A 21531-nucleotide genomic window follows, 5' to 3' on the forward strand; every position below is an offset into this window, starting at 1 on the left:
ATCATAAGGGATTTGATTTAGGTCATACCTGAATGGCCCAGTGGTTTTACCTACTTTCTTCAATTTAAGTCTGAAGTTTGTAATAAGGAGACATGATCTGAGCTACAATCAGCTCCAGGTCTTATTTTTGCTGACTATATAGATCTTCTCCATCTTGGCTGCAAACAATACAGAAAATTCAATTAAAGACTTACTGATCATGGCCCCACCCATCAGATCAAGAGCCAGTTTCCCCCATAGACAGTCTCTCCCATCAGGGAGCTTCCATAAGCCTCTTATCCTTATCTCTCAGAGGGCAGACCAAAGGAAAACCACAGTCACAGAAAACTAATCAAATTGACCACACGGACCACAGCCTTGTCTAAATCAATGAAACTGTGAACCATGCCACGTAGGACCATCCTAGACAGACGGGTCCTGGTGGAGAGTTCTGATAAAATGTGGCCCACTGGAGATGGGAATGGCAAACCACTTCAGTATTCTTGCCTTGAGAACCCCAAGAACAGTATGAAAATGCAGAAAGATATGACACTGAAAGATGAACTCCCAAGATCGGTAGGTACCTAATATGCTACTGGAGAAGATTGGAGAAATAACTCCAGTAAGAATGAAGAGACAGAGCTAAAGCAAAAACAGCGCCCACTTATGGATGTGACTGGTGATGGAATTAAAGTCCAATGCTTAAGAACAATATTGGATAGGAATCTGTAATGTTAGGTCCATGAGTCAAGGTAAATTGGAAGTAGTTAAGCAGGAGATGGCAAGAGTGAACATCCACATTTTAGGAATCAGTGTCTTAAAATGGGCTGGAGTGGGCGAATTTAACTCAGATGGCCACTATATCTACTATTGTGGGCAAGATTCTCTAGAAGAAATAGAGTAGCCATCATAATCAACAAAAGAGTCTGAAATGCAGTTCTTGGATGCAATCTCAAAAATGACAAGATGATCTCTGTTCGTTTCCAAGGCAAACCATTCAATATCATAATTATAAAAATCTATGCCCCAACCAGTAATGCTGAAGATGATGAATATGAACAGTTCTATGAAGACCTACAATACTTTCTAGAACTAACACCCCAAAAGATATCCTTTTCATTATAGGGGACTGGAATGCAAAAGTAGGAAGTCAAGAGATACCTGGAGTAACAGGCAAATTTGGCCTTGAAGTAGAAAATAAAGCAGGGCAAAGACTAACAGAGTTTTGTCAAGAGAACATACTGGCCATAGCAAACATCCTCTTCCAACAACACAAGTGACGACTCTACACATGTATATCATTAACTACATTGCTTTCAGACAAAACTGATTTAAGATCAATGAAAACTATCACAGATGAATAGGAGCACAACATAGTTCAATTTGTTACTGAAAATTAATATTCAGAGCTTTTTATGGTCATGTGTGGACATGCTCAGAGTATGAGAAATTGTACGTGTCCTAGCTGGGGTCAAACAAGGTAATATTCTTCCTTTAAGCTTCACCTCAAATACTATAAATAAATGTCCTCTTCACGATGTATTTTGTGCCATGATTTAAACATTCTTGTACTTTTGCTGATAATTTCCTGTTTAAAATGCCTCCAAAAATAGTGCTGTCTAGTGGTCCTAGGAGCAAGAAGCTGGATGTACATGACAGACACAGAGTATGTGGTACACAAGCTTCTTTCAGGTGTAATTCATAGTGCTGTTGTGAGTTCAGGGTCAGTGAATCCATGATATGGTATATCCAGAAAAAAAGAAAAAGAAAATTCCTGCATCCTTATGTGAGGGCCCTCTAGAAGGTGCTAGAATAACATCTATAGTACATGATGAAGCTTGAAGAAAAGGAACAGAAACTAAACTTGTGAATTCATGAGATGACAACTGACAAGAACTACATAGTGGACATCACTATTATGTGGTTGACAGCCAAAGAATTAATGCAATTCTCAGCTTCTAGTGATTTGTATGAAAAAGAGCCAAAACTTCTTCAGAAAATGGATAACTCCAGGGCCAGGTTAGTGAAAGTACATTGAATACACTGTTGTACCAAAAAGCAAATAAATTATCAAAGAATACCAAGCACATATCAAAAATATGCCAAAGCCAGATTATGGTGCTCCCACAGGCCTAATCTGGAACAAATTGAATGTTAAAGGGATGATAGTGGCTACTTATTACCTATTAAAAAAATATGGAACAAAGATAATGTAACAAATCTGTATAGTTTCAAAGTTTCTCCCACGAAATACTAAATACCAAAGGAAAATATATAACTTAACTGGGACAAACTCTGGCAGGCCCTATCTTAGTTAAATTATCAGTGACAGTGATCAGTAATAAGGCAAATTCATACCAGGAATAACCTGAACAGATACATGGGAGGGAAAGAGCCTTACTTCCATGGCATTCCCAGATAATCTGATATAGCCATGAGGACTCATCAAACAAACCTCACTTAGGGACATTCTACAAAATAATTGGACTGTGATGGTCAAGTTTGTGTCGTACAAGAGAAGAGAAAAGTGAAAGTGAAATTCATGTCCGATTCTTTGTGACCTCATGGACTATGCAGAGCCTTTCCTCAAATCTAAATATTTCCCTACTAGTGACCTAATGAACAATTATTAAAGGATTTGGGGATAAAAAATTTATAACCCCTATGTTGCAAAGATTGTCTTAATTTCCTTTTATGCTATTAAGATACAATGTTATTGCAAAAAGACTCATTATTCTACATTTTCACTAAATATTTTATTATTCAGTTCAGTTCAGTTGCTCAGTCATGGCCGACTCTTTGCGACCCCATGAATCGCAGCATGCCTGGCCTCCCTGTCCATCACCATCTCCCGGAGTTCACTCAAACTCATGTCCATCGAGACGGTGATGCCATCCAGCCATCTCACCATCTGTCGTCCCCTTTTCTTCCTGCCTCCAATCCCTCCCAGCATCAGAGAATTTTGCAATGAGTCAACTCTTTGCATGAGGTGGCCAAAGTACTGGAGTTTCAGCTTTAGCATCATTCCTTCCAAAGGACTCCCAGGGCTGATCTCCTTTAGAATGGACTGGTTGGCTCTCCTTCCAGTCCAAGGGACTCGAAAGAGTCTTCTCCAACACCACAGTTCAAAAGCATCAATTCTTTGGCGCTCAGCCTTCTTCACAGTCCAACTCTCACATCCATACATGACCACTGGAAAAACCATAGCCTTGACTAGATCGACCTTTGTTGGCAAAGTAATGTCTCTGCTTTTCAACATGCTATCTAAGTTGGTCATAACCTTTCTTCCAAGGAGTAAGCATCTTATTTTTAGGATTTCTGTATGGCATTTTTGATGCTTTTGAACTGTGGTGTTGGAGAAGACTCTTGAGAGTCTCTTGGACTGCAAGGAGATCCAACCAGTCCATCCTAGAGATCAATCCTCGGTGCTCTATGGAGGGGCTAATGTTGAAGCTGAAACTCCAATACTTTGGCCACTTCATGCGAAGAGTTGACTCATTTGAAAAGACCCTGATGCTGGGAAAGATTGGGGGCAGGAGGAGAAGGGGACGACAGAGGATGAGATGGTTGGATGACATCACCGGCTCAATGGACATGAGTTTGGGTAAACTCCGGTAGTTGATGTTGGACAGGGAGGTCTGGTGGGCTGTGGTTTATGGGGTCGCAAAGAGTTGGACACGACTGAGTGACTGAACTGAACTGAACTGGTGGCATTTTTGTTCCTCATAAAATCTTCGGGAAAAGAGTTTAGTTTAGGCCCTGTGGCAAAAGCATAATAGAGAAATGATAGTGGCCTCAAAGTAGTGATTTGAGAATGGGAATATGATAGCAAATACAATTATTATTTAAGATATGTGAGTAAAACTTAATAACTGACTGTGTATTGGTGAACAGATGGAGCAGTTTCATAAAAGTACACCAAATGATAAATCTATTTTATCAGTTTGAGAAATCATGAAACTATTTCCCAAAGCTGCTGCAATATTTACGTTCCTACCAACAACATCCGATGGTTGACATTTCTCCAGAATCACATCACCACTCATTCTCTGTTAGATTTAGCCATTCTAGTAGATGTAAGTTATTTTGTGGTTTGAATTTGCATTTCCTTAGTACTCTTACCTGGAAAATCCCATGGATGGAGGAGCCTGGTGGGCTGCAGTCCATGGGGTCGCTAAGAGTCGGACACGACTGAGCGACTTCAATTTGACTTTTCACTTTCATGCATTGGAGAAGGAAATGGCAACCCACTCCAGTGTTCTTGCCTAGAGAATCCTAGGGATGGGGGAGCCTGGTGGGCTGCCATCTATGGGGTCTCACAGAGTCGGACACGACTGAGGTGACTTAGCAGCAGCAGCAGTGACTGATATCTGGCTTGGAGCTGGTTTGTCAGTTGTTCCCTGGCAAGGAAACTAATTCACAACCCCGCACAGTGGTGAAAACAACATTCAGTCTGCCTCACCAAGAAACCTCACCAGAGATCATAGGTAGCTGCATAGGCCATCCAAAAGCCCTGCTTACAGTGGCACTTGGTCAGAGAGCACAGCCCCATCTGCAGAGCAAAACTGGTAACCTTCGTCTGACCAGGGAATTTAGGGCACAGTCTTGCCTGATACTGCCCTAAACCATGAGCTACACAGATCCTCTGCTCCAATCCTGCTGCCCCACCAGGGTAGAGAAGGTAATTCATAATTCTACCTATTGATAAATATAGTTCACAGTCCTGATTGTCTAGTAAGCCACATCTCCCTCCCTTAGCTCCTGACCATGACTTATCCATCATCCTTTCATTTGTAAGTTTGCCCTTCAACCCAGTTTGCAATTAATTTTTGTTCAAAAAGCCCTTCCCATGCAGACACATTAAAGTTATCATATGGTGTTTCAACACATAATATCTAAGAACCATTCAAATGAACATTCTAAAATTTCCAAACAAGTAACCTGGATCACTTTATTTTCTCTCTGTATTGCTTTCCACATTTGTGTGCTGGAGATAATAAATAACTAAATGAAATGATATAGCCCTGAAGTTTTTATCCAGAAAAATCACTCAGTAAGCACCAGCTTTTATAGATCGGGGGCTTGTTAGAATTCCCATTAGAAGAAGATGAAATTGAAGCTTAGGTTGAAACAGAACTTGAAGTTGGTATTCAAACTTTTTAGTTATTTCTAAGGTGTGTTTCTTCTTCCAAAATTATTAAGAATTTTACTGAAATTTCAGGTGAATAGATATATACTGTGCAATGTGTCTTGGAAAAAAATGTGACTTTCCAGTAAGAAACAATATATTAAATCAAGTTGTTCAATAGCCTTTTGTCTCTCTTAAGATAAAGTCTAAACTCATTTATGAATGTTTTGAGAGTCAGTTCCTAGGCAGTTTAATAAGAAGCCCATGGTCCCTGAGGAAGAGAAAGGGGTCTAGGGCTCTTGAAGAGGAGATAGAGGTCTGGACTTCTCAAGGAGGAGGAAAGGACAAAGATCTTTTTTTTTTTTTTTTCTATATTCCTTAGTCTTAGTCACATAAAACAGTTTTTTTTTCTTTAAGTCTGAAGCTGATGATTACACAACAAAACAACTCAATTTAAACTCTGTACTAAGGATTCTATAGCAACAATGTATCCTGCTTGAGGACAGTTTCTCCTTCCTGAAAACCTTCTGAATAATCTTGTTATTTTAAAATGTATATTATGAAAGTGGGTCTGGTAAGATCTTTCTAGTGTTACTTCTAACCCTGTCACCTTAAAATGTAACTTGTGGGAGCGTGTCTAGTAAAATCTTTACAACCTTGAGACATTCTTTTGATATATTATAATAACCAATTAAAAAAGTATATAGTTCCCTTGCTAAGACTAGCAAGGGGGGCATTCTCCAGCCCCCTTTTTATGTCTATGTCAGAAGCATTCTCTGTCCCTTTTCATATTTTAATAAAACTCTGCTACACAAAAGCTCTTGAGTGATCAAGCCTGGTCCCTGGTCCTGAAGTTAAATCTTCTTTGGAGATCACAATTCCGACATCGTTCAGCATAAGCTATCATTTTGGGGGCTCGTCTGGGATCTTCAGGACAAGGTAAGAACACTCAGAGCTCTAGTCTCTCCGCTTTCTCACTATACATGCCTTCTGCTTTACTTTACCAACTCTCCAGTGTGCTTATGTGAATGAATGACATGCCCTGCATGAAGCAAGTAATGAGCCCTGCTTTGTGGTTTCATGGAGCCTCAAAATGATTGAAGACAGCCCCAGAAAGGGGAGCCTTGATGGGGGTTTATGCCAACCTGCCAATGCCAAGAGATACCCAATGTCCCTGTGAGGGGAGCAGCCAGAAATGGGCAAAGCCTGTGGACCAAACTTTCCTTTCTCAGTCATCTTTTCCTGGTCTTTTTGACCATTTTGTAAATGAGTGGGGAATTAGAACTACTAACCTAATCTGTCGGATCATAGACTTTCAAGGGACTTGTGATCCATGCTGTTACTATGTTCTTTTACTTAGACCCCATATATGGAAGCACCTAGCCTTGCTAGGAGCTGAAAGTTACATAAGCATGTTTGGAAGCGAGGCGGAACTCTAGCTCTAGGAACATCTCTCAGGCTAGAAGTCACTCTCCTGGCTGCCTACCTCAGAGGCCAGCAACCTGAAAATGAGTCTTTGTCATGGCTGTGCCTCAAATCTATAGGGATAAAAACACTGCTGATGACCATGAGGTTTCTGAGGACACAGATAGGGAATTTCAGGATTTGGCCAGATTGAAAGTGCAATGGGCTTCTTCCTCTGGTAGCACTAGCTCTTAGTGGACCAGAGGAGGCTCCCTGGTGGCTTTTGTCTCAACTCCTTAGATATTCCTTTTGTGAAATCTGTAGAAATAAACTATAAGGATTGGCCCTAATAGCTCAGGGACAAAAATCACTTTTTCCTCACTGGCTGACCCTCCACCACGTCTTTTGCTATCACATACACTAGCATGGTGGAGCTCGGGAGGGACATCTTGGTTGTTGTTTGCCTCTTTATGACTCATTGCTTTTACTCCAGTTAGGACTATTCTCAGGAATGTGCATAGGCACACATAAGATGGATGCTTCCCCTGGTAGTCCCAGCTTGGGAAATATTCCAGGAAACTACTGTTACACCCTGGGTGGCATCAAAGGAAAAGGACAAATGAAATTAAAGGCCTTGGTGGTAAGGAAATAAATCACTTTGGGATGACATCAGGTCTACCCCTGGTGCATCTCCACCCCACCTCAGTGGTAGAACTGGGAGGGATGAGTAAGGCGCCTGCATCAGTAAGGGACAGATTAAGTCTGACCAGGGAAGGAAAGCTTTGGTGGAAAATCTGTCTACATCCCCAACTAGAGCAGGGAGGGACGCCTCTGGTGGAAAGAAGTTGTGGCTGTGGATGCCACTTTTTTCTCTTACAGATGGGCACAAGCAGTTCCAGAACCACTCCTTTAAAATGTATTTTTTAAAAATCTGGGACCAGTTTGATCCCCAGAATTTAAGAAAGGCACGGCTGATCTTCTGTGATACTGAATGTCTGCAATATCCTTTGGAAGATGGGGAATGCTGGCAGTTTGAAGGATTTCTCAATTACAGTACTGTTTTATAATTAGATCAGTTCTGTAGAAAACAAGAGAAATGGATAGAAGTGCCATATGTGTTGTTCTTTATCTGTCTGCGAGACATACCAGACTTGGGTGTGAAACCTTCAGCTCTTTCCTGTCCTCTAACTTCTTACTTTGCCCCTGTGTCTGGGGTTTCCAACTGAACAGGCTGAGAATCAGGGCACTCTTCCGGGAGGGGCTGCCTCAGTCTTGGTAAAAATTAAAACAGTACTGTTGGATGAGTGTGTAATTTCCTCAGTTCTGTCTCACCACAACAAAGATTCAAAATGGCAGACCAGTGTTACAGCTTGGTTACAACTCAGTTTTATTAAGCAAAGGATAGTATACCCTCAAGCCGTGAGGGTGGGCCAACCCCAGAGGATAGGCCTCAATCCATCTTGGCTTCCTCCTTTTGTGTATTTGTCTCCTCCCTGCCTTGAGCCTGCCCTATGCAAATTGGGCTGGCCAAAAAGGAGAGGAGTTTATTTCACCTGAAGTTCTCACTCTGGTCCGTGGGTTTTCTTTTGTTCAGCTTTCGTGGGTTTTTTCCTTTCTTTGTCTTTTAGCCACTGACATTTTGAACTCCTTTTTCCTATTCTAACTACCTAATAGTACGAATTGCAGTTGAGACTATTTAGAGGATCCAAAAGTACATAGAAACCTTTATGGGACTAACTGTACTTTATGAGCTTACTTGGAGAGATGTAATGTATGTCTTGGGACAAACACTGACCCCTGACTCAAAAGGCTTGAGTTTTGGAGGAAGCTACTACTTTTGGAGATGAATGGCTTGAACGTGAGACAAGGGGAAAGAGGGGACATGAAATAGCCCTCCTTCCTACTGGAAGCCAAGCAGATCCCCTAACAATACCAGACTGAGATGATAACATGGCTAAAGGAAGGTGGGATTAGAGCGACTTTGCCGAATGTATTCTTGAAGGACTCAAGCAAACACATGCTAAGACTTTGAACTATGCTAAGTTGACTAACTCCTTGGAAGGAAAGTTATGACCAACCTAGATAGCATATTAAAAAGCAGAGATATTACGTTGCCAACAAAGGTCCGTCTTTCAAGGCTATGGTTTTTCCAGTGGTCATGTATGGATGTTAGAGTTGGACTGCGAAGAAAGCTGAGCGCTGAAGAATTGATGCTTTTGAACTGTGGTGCTGGAAAAGACTCTTGAGGGTCCCTTGGACTGCAAGGAGATCCAACCAATCCATCCTAAAGGAGATCAGTCCTGGGTGTTCACTGGAAGGACTGATGCTGAGGCTGAAACCCCAATGCTTTGTCCACCTCACGCGAAGTGTTGACTCATTCAAAAAGACTCTGATGCTGGGAGGGATTGGGGGCAGGATGAAAAGAGGTATGACAGAGGATGAGATGTCTGGATGGTATCACCGCCTCGATGAACATGAGTTTGGGTAAACTCCGGGAGTTGGTGGTGGACAGGGAGGTCTGGTGTGCTGCGATTCATAGGGTCACAAAGAGTCAGACACGACTGAGTGACTGAACTGAAATGAACTGAACTGAACTGAAAGTTTAATTTTTAAAAAATGCCTGTAAGGCCCAGTTTATTTGACATGTTGGGTAGCTGATCCCGTATATTGGGAGTTACCTAATATTGACTGGTCAAAATTGACTACGACCAAGGTGGTTTCTAGAAATAAGAAATTTATATGCATTAAAATAAAAATCCATGGAATCTCCTAGAGATTTCAAAAGTATTAGGGTCAGCTCTTATCACTATTTTCACTTCTCTCAGGCTTGTGAAATGAAATTATGAGTCTCAGAATATACTGGAAATAGAGTCCTAGAATTGACACTTACTACTTTGTCCAATATTCATGCATTTAGAAGCCATTGAAAGCTGGAAAAATTACGCTATTGTTTATGATTTGTTATTAACCCCATTCCTCAGGAGAATTACATCATGCCCTTGCTGAACTGCTGATATAATATGTGTCCTTCGTTTGTCTCACTGGAAACAGTTTCTTTATAACTGCATGTGCAATTGTATTACCATCCCAGTACATGCATGTAAGAAGACTGAAGAGTTGAGCTTGTGAGTATGTGTTCTTCTAGGTGCCTCTGAGATCTACACAGAGAAAGGATCTAAGGAGACTGTGGGAAATTGGACTCTATAACTATGTATAAAGAGATTCTCTGATGAAATCGCAAGAAGAGAATAATAAATACTTTAGTTGTCAGGATTTCACCTAAGACATGAGGAGAATAATAAATAGTACTGAGTTCCTCTTGGTCAGGTTAGCATTTTTCACATTTCTTTCCCCTTCTTACCCCTGATGAATTTCTTTATATCTTCAACTAAAGCAAGTATATATCCTACCTTATGTATTAAAAATAATACTGAAATAAAAACAGAGGAAACTTATATACTAAGGTAATCAGATTCCTAATATTTTTCTTTGACTAGTTATTTACCTTTCCTAATTCATCCCCTTCTCCTTGCAGATATACATCTGAAAACAGGGCAAATGAATTTGCAAATGCATTGTTTGGTACATTTTTGATATTAAACATATCTGAGGAAAATAAAATACTATTGCATTTCTCCTAGATTTTTCAATAAATAGTCACATGTTGAGGCCAGAAACAAATACTTTTGAATTTTAAATAGAATATCATGAGACTCTTCATAGAGGAGGTAATGCTTGGGTTAAATGTTTAATAATCAATGGTATTTGTCTGATGGGAAGACAAAGAAGTGGTAGGAGGAAACCTAAAGGAAATATAACAAGCAGAGGAAAGCCTAGTAAGTACAAATAGAATTCTAAATTAGTTTGCAGAATTCTAGCCTATATTTCATTATAGCTGATAAATTTGTTAGGATGATAATGTATTAAAATAGGCTTACTATTAATATATATATGAAAATTGTTTCTCTTATTGCTAAGCATTTAGTCACTAAATGTGTGATTGGGTCTGATGGAATGAATGGTTTTCCAGTTTTCTTCTAGAGGAACTGAGGGGGGTTTTCTTCCTGTATGTAATTATGTATAATAAAAGACCTTTGTGTACATCCTATTGAAGTATATTGACTACAGGACAGGCAAAGCTGGATCAAATAAAGATAACTGAATTTAAAGACCAAATCCAATTTGGCTTCTCCCTGATCCCTGAAATAGACTTCACCAACTTGAAACTCCTTGCATGAACATTTAGTCTCTCAGTAGCGTCCAACTCTTTGCAACCCCATGGACTGTGGCTGGCAAGGCTCTTGTCTCCATGGAGTTCTCCAGGCAAGAATACCGGAGTGGGTAACCATTTCCGTCTTCAGGGGATCTTCCCGACCCAGGGATCAACCTGGCTTTCCTGCATTGCAGGCAGATTCTTTAGCTTCTGAGCCACCATGGAAGCCTGTGGAGCTGCTTAAGAGGTGGTTAAGCATATGTATCCTGTGTTCAGGTTAGATTTATTGAAGTATGATTATTTATTTAGGCATAGTCAGTTGTAAGTGAAATTCTGAGGTTGGACAGAATGTCTGGGTGGAGAGCCACATATAATGAGAAGAAAAAGAACCATGGGGAAGAATATGGGTTTCAATGGAATTCAGGGCATCAACAAAATAAAGGGAGTCAGAAAAAGCAACAAAGGAGAAGAGTGTCTTGAGACTGAAGGAAAAAAGAAAGATAGACTGTGTTTATAGAAACAAAATTTTTATTTTAAAGATAAAATAGTTTTAAGCACTGTACAAATAATCAACATAGAAGAGTCCTTTAAAAAGTTCATTGTATTTGGACAGAGTATAATTTTGAATTTTCTTCAAACATATGAACTTTCAAGAATAATGGAGACAAAGTCTCATGACAATCATTTAAAAATCACTTAAATTGATTTAAAAATATATAGCAAGTCATGGGGATTCATTTAGGATTATAGTATATTTCATAATGAGATTACAGCACCTATTAAAACAAATGTGTATAAACCTGAAATATATTTTATCATAAGGGAAATAACTGCTAAATTAATGCATGATTAAAATACATGTTTTGAGGGAAAACTGATAAACCTATATATATATATAGGTTTATTTATATATATGCAATTTACCAGAGAAAAGGTAAAGGAATGATAATGAGCTGTACTGAGCTCAGTCACTTCAGTTGTTTCCAGCTCTTTGCAAACCCCATGCAAACCCCAAAGCAGGGAGATTGTGTCAGGGTAAAAGGCATAGCTAATATGTTATACCATGAATATAGAGTTTGAGAAGAATGTGAATCAGGAAAAGGTAGTAAAACAGCAATGGTAAACTAAGACAATATGGGCCTTGTATTAAACTTTTGTGAGTGTATAGGGAATTGAAAACAAAATTTAATGAGGGACAGAGAAATGGCCAGAGAGACTTTTGTATTCCTTCCTCAACAAAGTTGGGTAGTGATTTAGAAAAGCAAGCAAATAAGCATTTGAATTGCAGCTCTAAGGAACTAAGAGAATAGTGTAATAATAGACTGCATTTTGGGCTCATTTACAAGTGGATTTCCATGATCCTGCAGATAATTTTACACAACCCTATTGGAAGAAGGGAATCTGTGATCAACAAGTATGAGTAAAAGGTAAACGTCATACTGAGTTGATTTTCAGGGTTTTAGGAAATATTTGGAGAAACAGTGATATGAATGATGTGCCTATTTTCAAATCTGTGAGAGAAAAATAAACCTCCAAGGAATTCAAATAATGCTTACATATGGAAATTGCCAGCAAATGTCTTTTATAACATACACTAATACTTTCATGAACTTCCCTGGTGGCTCAGTGTAAAGAATCCACCTGCCAATGAGGGAGATGCAGGTTTGAGTCCTGGGATGGGAGGATCCTCTAGAGAAGAAAATGGCAACCCACTCCAGTATTCTTGCCTGGGAAATCTCATGTACAGAGGCACCTGGTGCACTATACTCCAAAAGGTCGCAAAAGAGTCAGATATGACTTAATGACTGGAACAACAGCAAATCACTTCCATAGCAGAATGAATGGAGCAGACAGAAAACAGAGCTGTATGATAGTGTCCAAAGGTGGTTTGTAATAAATATATTAAAACTGGTTATTTCTCATTGGGAATCACATGATAAACTGAATTCCACTGAACAAATATAGTTATGTATTCAATATAGAGTATATTTTAAGTTTATGTTCATGGTTTTGATACTTTCTGATTTATTTTCCTAGAATAATATTGATAAAATAAATTTTGGTATATATTTGCAATATAGATATTATTAATTGTTCAGATTTTGATAACTTGAGAAATAATCATAGCAGCTTTCCGTTTTTGGATATTATTGAATCAGGTAAAAATTTTCCCAATTTAAATTTGCAGAAATAAATTTGCATGTGATTCATGTATCACATTTTATCCCAATATAAGTTCGCCTATTTCTTTATTGTCATGTTGCATTTTATTTTATGTTATTGTCTCTAAAATACCTAATTTTATCCATATTTCTTAAAAAATTTACCTAGGTTCCAACTTGGAGATAAAGCCAGATTCTAAATACTTGTTACAACCTTATATGTAACATATGCATACTTAGCATACTAACTGTCTTATATAATTGTCACAAATTGAAGTCATTGCCTATGTCTTCTTTGAGTATGCCACTTTATAACTTATTTTCCCAAGATCTAGAGCAACTTCTAAAAGTCTCTTATTATCATTACTATTATTTTACCTCTACTAGACTGTCCAAATGAATTATAAGTTATTTGATTGAAAAACAAACAAAAAAAAAACCAGTTATGTTACACAGAATTTATGTTCTCAGAACTTGTTAGCTTAGCAGAACAAACTGTATTCAATGAGATAGTGTTTAACTAATTATGTAAAAACCAGAATTCACATTGACTAGAAGGAGTGCTTCTTCTCTCTATGGTGAGTATTTGTATGCCTCTGAGAGTGTATATGTTTCTATATACAGAAAATGAGAGAGAGAAATAGAAAACAGAAGCAGAAATTTGAGATACATCATCCAGGGAGACTGTATCTGTATTCCTGGACAAATTTAATTGTTACATTAAAAAAATGAATATGTCTTTCAAAATGCCATTTTAAACCACATTTAACCACTGACGATATGAATTTAGGTAAAAACAGAAAATAAGAAAGACAGTCAATACAAACTGCCATCTTGAATCAGAATCTCTAAACCCGGCAGTTCCAAGCCAACATGCTCCAGCTCAATGGTACAGTCTTCCTGCCCTCAGTGTTGACACTGATTGGGATCCCTGGCCTGGAGCCTGTGCAGTTCTGGATCGGCATTCCCTTCTGTGCCATGTACATCATTGCTCTGTTTGGAAATTTCCTAATCTTGGTCATCATCAAATCAGAGCACAGCCTCCATGAACCCATGTATCTCTTCCTGGCAATGCTTGGAGTGACAGACATCGCTCTCAGTACCTGTATCCTACCAAAACTGTTAGGGATATTCTGGTTCCATTCAGCAGAAATATATTTTGATGCCTGTCTCTTTCAGATGTGGCTCATCCATACCTTCCAGTGTACTGAGTCAGGTATTCTGCTGGCCATGGCCTTGGACCGCTATGTGGCAATCTGTGATCCTCTGAGACATGCAGCCATTTTTACCCACAAACTCCTCACTCAGATTGGCGTTGGAGTGACACTCAGAGCAGGTGTCCTTATAGCTCTGTGTCTCATCCTTATCAAATGCCGGCTGAAACACTATCGGACCACTGTGGTCTCCCATTCATTCTGTGAGCACATGGCCATTGTGAAGCTGGCAGTAGAAGATACTCGAATCAACAAGATTTATGGTCTTTTTGTGGCTTTCATTATACTTGGATTTGACATAATCTTCATCACACTCTCTTACATTCGAATATTTGTAACTGTCTTCAAACTGCCTCAAAAGGAAGCTAGACTCAAAGCTTTTAACACTTGCATTGCCCACATTTGCGTCTTCCTTGTGTTTTATCTCCTGGGTTTCTTCTCCTCCTTTACACACAGATTTGGGTTTCATATTCCATCTTACATTCACATTCTTCTGTCCAATCTTTACCTGCTCGTCCCACCTTTTCTCAATCCTATTGTTTATGGTGTAAAGACCAAACAGATTCGAGATCGAGTGTCCAAGATTTTTCACTTGAAGGATGCATCTTGAGCTCTCATCTATCTTATTTCAAATAATACAAATTCAGTCTGAGAAACACTAATTTTTAATGTGATTGTTTGCTTTCTTATGTTCATTTGTTTCCTGAAATAGAGAGCTCTAGATTTTACATTTGCAACACTGAAGCTCTGATTCCTATTCAAATAATTTCACTTGTATGGATACAGAATTACTTGGAGCATACATTTAGCCAGTAGATAACACAGAAGAAGAAATTATGAAGACTTTGTTTTTAATTAAATAAATTTTTAAGGACTTCTTTTAAAAGTGCAACTAAATATTAATACTTTTTTGATTCTCCTGTTTAAAAATATGAAGTGGCATCAATGCTACTATGTAGAAATATCAGTGTAATGAATTATAATAAATTGTGTGTGAAACAAAATCTGTGCTGTTGTTTATAAATATACTTATTATCATCATTATTATTGTATTTAAGGCCCTAAAGTTCTTTGTTCTGCAATTATGTGTTGAACATTAAGTCTACTTATACCTTATACATTGAAACATATTTATATTTTATATTTATAATATTAAGCAATGTAAGCATATTTATATTATTAAAATATTAAAATCATACTAAAATGTGTAATAGAGTTATAACTGAAGTTAATGGAAGCATTAAGTAAATATAAAAAACTGCACATTTAATATACTTGTTTTGACCTATGATATGATATATTAACAATATTTTTAGGTAAAAGCAAGTTCTATAACTATATCTGAAGAAGAAGCAACTAATTCTATAAAAGGAGATTATACATATACTATATATATATATAGAATCCTTATGTTTACATATATATACATACACACACACACACACACATATATATACACACACATATGACTTCCATCACACTTGTTCATGGAAGGCTCTTACTCTGGTTCTGTCTCTGTGTGTGAAGCATTCACGATTAGCTCATATATTTGTGAAAAGTTACGCCAATGCAGGTTAAGGTTTTTGATGACAAAGAACACCAAATCCTTCACTTTACAGATAGGGGAAGTAAGCTCAAAGTGGTCATACATAACGGTCATGATTAATGAGAAATATGTTTACCCAAGATTTTACCTAAATTAGCTCTGAGTGTATGTATACTTTTTCAAATTGTTTTATTGTTAATTTTGTGTTTCCCAGTAAATACCCAGGAATGAGATAGCTGGATATTGTGGATAATGGTTCTTTTCATATTTCATATAAACTTTAGATTTTTTTTTGTTTTATTTCTGTGAAAAATATTCCTTGGAGTTTGATAGGAATAGCACTGAATATGTAGATGGCTTTAGGTGATAAGGACGTTTGACAGTGTTAATTCTCCCAAGCCATGAACACAGAATGCCTTTCCATTTATTTGTGTATTCATCAATTTCTTTTTTTTTATTTTATTTTATTTTTAAACTTTACAAAATTGTATTAGTTTTGCCAAATATCAAAATGAATCCGCCACAGGTATACATATGTTCCCCATCCTGAACCCTCCTCCCTCCTCCCTCCCCATACCATCCCTCTGGGTCATCCCAGTGCACTAGCCCCAAGCATCCTGTATCGTTCATCGAACCTGGACTGGCAACTCGTTTCATACATGATATTATACATGTTTCAATGCCATTCTCCCAAATTTTCCCACCCGCTCCCTCTGTACAGGTCTTTTACCTCCTTGGTTACATTTATTCCCAAACTCATTTTATTATTTTTGTTGAGACTGCTAATAGGGTGGTTGTTTTAATTTCTCTTTCTGCTAAGGCACTGTTAGCATACAGAAATGCAACAAATTTTTAAACATCAAATTTGTATTCTTAAATGTTACTATATTCATACATCATGGTGAAGTTGATAGAATAATTTATGTATAAAATCATGTCACCCACAAATAGTGACTGTTTCACTTCTTTCCAATATGAATGAACTTTTTTTCTTCTTCTCGCCTAATTGCTCTGGCTAGGACTTCCAATATTTTGTTTACTAGGAGTGCCAAGAGTGGACATCCTTATCTTGTTCTTGTTCTTACACAAATGACTTAAAGTTTCTCACTATGGAGTGTGTTACCTGTGGGTTTGTCACAAATGTCTTTTTTATTATGTTGAAGTACTTTCTATTCATACTTTAGTGAAAGGAAATATAGACGTAAATACTGTGTTTCAGTTCGGTTCAGTTCAGTCGTTCAGTCGTGTCTGACTCTTTGCGACCCCATGAATTGCAGCACACCAGGCCTCCCTATCCATCACCAACTCCCAGAGTTCACTCAAACTCATGTCCATCGAGTCGGTGATGCCATCCAGTCATCTCATCCTCTGTCGCCCCCTTCTCCTCTTGCCCCCAGTCCCTCCTAGCATGAGGGTCTTTTCCAATGAGTCAACTCTTCGCATGAGGTGGCCAAAGTACTGGAATTGCAGCTTTAGCATCATTCCTTCCAATGAACACCCAGGACTGATCTCCTTTAGAATGGACAGGTTGGATCTCCTTGCAGTCCAAGGGACTCTCAAGAATCTTCTCCAACACCACAGTTCAAAAGAAGCAAATCTTTGGCGCTCAGCTTTCTTCACAGTCCAACTCTCACATCCATACATGATTACTGGAAAAACCATAGCCTTGACTAGATGAACCTTTGTTGACAAAGTAATACCTCTGCTCTTTAATATACTATCTAGATGGGTCATGAAAGTGAAAGTGAAGTCGCTCAGTCGTATCCTACACTTAGCAACCCCATGGACTGCAGCCTACCAGGCTACTCCGTCCATGGGATTTTCCAGGCAAGAGTACTGGAGTGGGGTGCCATTGCCTTCTGAGTCAGATAGGACTGAGCGACTTCACTTTCACTTTTCACTTTCATTCACTGGAGAAGGAAATGGCAACCCACTCCAGTGTTCTTGCCTGGAGAATCCCAGGGACGGGGGAACCTGGTGAGCTGCCGTCTATGGAGTCACACAGAGTCGGACACGACTGAAGTGATTTAGCAGATTGGTCATAACATTCCTTCCAAGGAGTAAGAATCTTTTAATTTCATGGCTGCAATCACCATATGCACTGATTTTGGAGCCCCCAAAAATAAAGTCTGACACTGTTTCCACTGTTTCCCCATCTATTTCTCATGAAGTGATGGGACCAGATGCCATGATCTTAGTTTACTGAATGCCACGCTCTAAGCCAACTTTTTCACTGTCTTCTTTCACTTTCATCAAGAGGCTTTTTCGTTCCTCTTCACTTTCTGCCGAAAGGGTGGTGTCATCTGCATATCTGAGGTTATTGATATTTCTCCCAGCAATCTTAATTCCAGCTTGTGCTTCTTCCAGCCCAGCATTTCTCATGATATACTCTGCATATAAGTTAAACACTGTGTTTAGTGTCATACAAAAAGAGAACTGTCATACATCAGTTTTGACAAATTACCATTCTTTTAATTTAGTACATTGTCTCCAGAAATCTGATACTATGAAAAGAATAATTCTAGCTTAGAGGTTTTTTTTTTTTTTTCCCTGCAATTAAACTTAATTTCAAAGTTGTTTACTTCATCCACTCCTGCCTTCTAAAGTGAAGATGAAGAGCCTTGCCTGAAGGCTTCCATCACACTTGTTCATGAAAGACTTTTACTCTGATTCTGTCTCTCTGTATGTGAAACATTCATGATTAGCTCATATAGTTGTGCAAACTTATGCCAGGCAGGCTAATTTTTATCTGCCTGCCTTTTTAATGACAAAGAAGACCAAATCCTTTACTTTACAGATGAGGGGAGTAAGCTCAAAGTGGTCATACATAATAGTCATGAGTAATGAGAAGTATGTTTACCCAAGATTTTTCCTGAATTGACTCTGAACACACAGACTAGGTTAGCACACTTGAAGCAAGCAAGAAGACAGAAATATGAGTACAAACTAATTGTACGTTTATCTGGACTATCCCATAGAAAGGATTGTGATAGTTTCAGAGCTCCCTACTTCTTGTTGTGACTGACTTTGTAATGAAAATAATAATAATTTCAATGCATCTATGTGGAAATCTTGCTTCACAAACCAATAAGTATCTTCCCAAAGTCAACAATCTTTCCTTATGTAAAACATAAGATGAAATATTATTCAGCCATATAAAGGAATGAAATAATGCCATTTGCAGCAACATGGATGGACCTAGAAATTGTCATACTGAATGAAGTAAGCCAGACAGAGAAAGACAATTATCACATGATATGACTTACATGTGGAATCTGAAAAATTGATACAAATTAACTTATACACAAAAGAGAAATAGACCCAGAATCATATGAAACAATGGAGAAAGGGCCAGAGAGAGGGATAGATAAGAAGTTTGGGATTAACAGATACATACTACTCTATGTAAAATAGATAACCAATAAGAATCTACTATACTGCTCAGGTTATTATATTCAATATTTTGTAATAACCTATAAAGGAAAATAATCTGGCAAAATAGACGTATACATATGTATAACTGAATCACTTTGCTATATACATGAAACTGCTGCTGCTGCTGCTGCTAAGTCGCTTCAGTCGTGTCCAACTCTGTGCGACCCCATAGATGGCAGCCCAGCAGGCTCCCCCGTCCCTGGGATTCTCCAGGCAAGAACAGTGGAGTGGGTTGCCATTTCCTTCTCCAATGCATAAAAGTGAAAAGTCAAAGTGAAGCTGGTCAGTCCTGTCAGACTCCTAGCGACCCTGTGGACAGCAGCCTACCAGGCTCCTCCGTCCATGGGATTCTCCAGGCAAGAGTACTGGAGTGGGGTGCCATTGCTTTCTCCAATACCTGAAACTAGCACATTTTAAATCAATTATACCTCATTTTTTTTAAATGCCTATATGGCCATGTCTGACTCTTTGCGACCCCATGAATTGCAGCATACCAGGCCTCCCTGTCCATCACCAACTCCTGGAGTTCACTCAGACTCACACCCATTGAATCGGTGATGCCATCCAGCCATCTCATCCTCTGTTGTCCCCTTCTCCTCTTGTCCCCAATCTCTCCCAGCATCAGAGTCTTTTCCAATGAGTCAACTCTTCGCATGAGGAGGCCAAAGTACTGGAGTTTCAGCTTTAGTATCATTCCTTCCAAAGAAATCCCAGGGCTGATCTCCTTCAGAATAGACTGGTTGGATCTCCTTGCAGTCCAAGGGACTCTCAAGAGTCTTCTCCAACACCACAGTTCAATAACTTAGAAGACTTAACTACATTCAAATAGATAGTTTTCAACTAATTTTGCAAAAACCATAGGAATTCACATTGACTGGAAGGAGTGCTTCCTCTCTCTATAGTGAATATTTGTAAGTTTCCAAGTGTGTATGTGTTTATATCTATCTGTATAAGTAACAAAAAAAGAGACAGAGAAATAGAGAACAGAAGGAAAATTCAAAATAAATTATTCAGGGAAACTATATGCATTCACAACCAAATTTAACTGCAATATAAAAAAAAATGAGTATGTGTGTCAAACTGCCATTTGAAACCACATTTAACTACTGATGGTATGAACATAAGTAAAAACATAAAACAAGAAAGATACTCAGCGAAAACCACCATCTTGAATCAGACTCTCTAAACCAGAGAGTTCAAAACAAACATGCTCCAGCACAATGGTACAGTCTTCATGCCCTTGGTGCTGACACTGCTTGGGATCCCTGGCCTGGATTCTATGTGGTTCTGAATCAGCATTTCTTTCTATGCCATGTACATCACTGCTCCGTTTGGGAATTTCCTGCTACTGGTCATTATCAAATCTGAGCCCAGCCTCCATGAACCCATATATCTTTTCCTGGCAATGCTTTGAGTGACAGACATTACTCTCAATACCTGCACCCTGCCAAAAATGTTAGGAATATTCTGGTTCCATTCACCAGAAATATATTTTGATGCCTATCTTTCAGATGTGGCTCATCCATACCTTCCAGTGTATTGAGTCAGGTATTCTGCTGGCCATGGCCTTGGATTGCTACATGGCAATCTGTGATCCTCTGAGACATGCAGCCATTTTTACCCAGAAACTCCTCACTCAGATTGGTGTTGGAGAGACACTCCGAGCAGCCCTCTTTGCAGCTCCCTGTCTCATCCTCATCAAATGCTGGCAGAAACACTATTGGACCACTGTGGTTCCCCATTCATACTGTGAACACATGGCCATTGTGAAGCTGGCAGCAGAAGATATTTGAATCAACAAGATCTATGGTCTCTTTGTGGTTTTCATTATACTCTAATTTGACATAATCTTCATCATTTTCTCTTACATTCGAATATTTATAACTGTCTTCAGTCTGACTCAAAAAGAAGCTAGACTCAAAGTTTTTAACACTTGCATTGCCCACATTTGTATCTTCCTTGAGTTTTATCCCCTCGGTTTCTTCTTGTTTTTTGCACACAGGTTTGGGTTCCATATTCCGCCTTACGTTCACATTCTTCTACCCAATCTCTATCTGCTTGTCCCATCTTTCCTCAATCCTATTGTTTATGGTGTGAAGACCAAACAGATTCGAGATCAAATATCCAAGATTTTTCACTCTAAGGATGCATATTGAGTTCTCATTTATCTTATTTCAAACCATAGCAGAAACAAGTACTGAGAAAACGTTCTTGAGAGTTTGTGCTTTCTCAGATTCATTGTGTGCTGAAGAGCAATGTTCTGGTTTTGCATTCAAGACAATAAGTCTTTGACTCCTATTTAAACATCTTAGCTTGTTTTGGATACAAAGTTTGTTGAAACACACAGAATTAGTCACATCTAATCTGAGAAATCTGTATGCAGGTCAGGAAGCAACAGTTAGAACTGGACATGGAACAACAGACTGGTTCCAAATAGGAAAAGGAGTACA

The 21531-nt window shown here is 38.7% G+C and overlaps 1 protein-coding gene and 1 pseudogene across 1 annotated transcript; both read left to right on the forward strand.

Annotated features, from left to right (window-relative positions):
* The first annotated feature begins 13759 nt into the window (after positions 1-13759).
* LOC102391102 (olfactory receptor 52A5-like) lies at positions 13760-14913 on the forward strand. Its single transcript, XM_025265919.3, has one exon. It carries the CDS (start codon positions 13760-13762, stop codon positions 14708-14710), a length of 951 nt encoding a protein of 316 aa, XP_025121704.3. The 3' UTR covers positions 14711-14913.
* A 5375-nt stretch (positions 14914-20288) lies between these two features.
* LOC123329642 lies at positions 20289-21237 on the forward strand (annotated as a pseudogene).
* Positions 21238-21531: the final 294 nt, after the last annotated feature.

The sequence above is a fragment of the Bubalus bubalis genome, chromosome 16 (assembly GCF_019923935.1).
Source record: "Bubalus bubalis isolate 160015118507 breed Murrah chromosome 16, NDDB_SH_1, whole genome shotgun sequence".
Taxonomy (NCBI): Eukaryota; Metazoa; Chordata; class Mammalia; order Artiodactyla; family Bovidae; genus Bubalus; species Bubalus bubalis.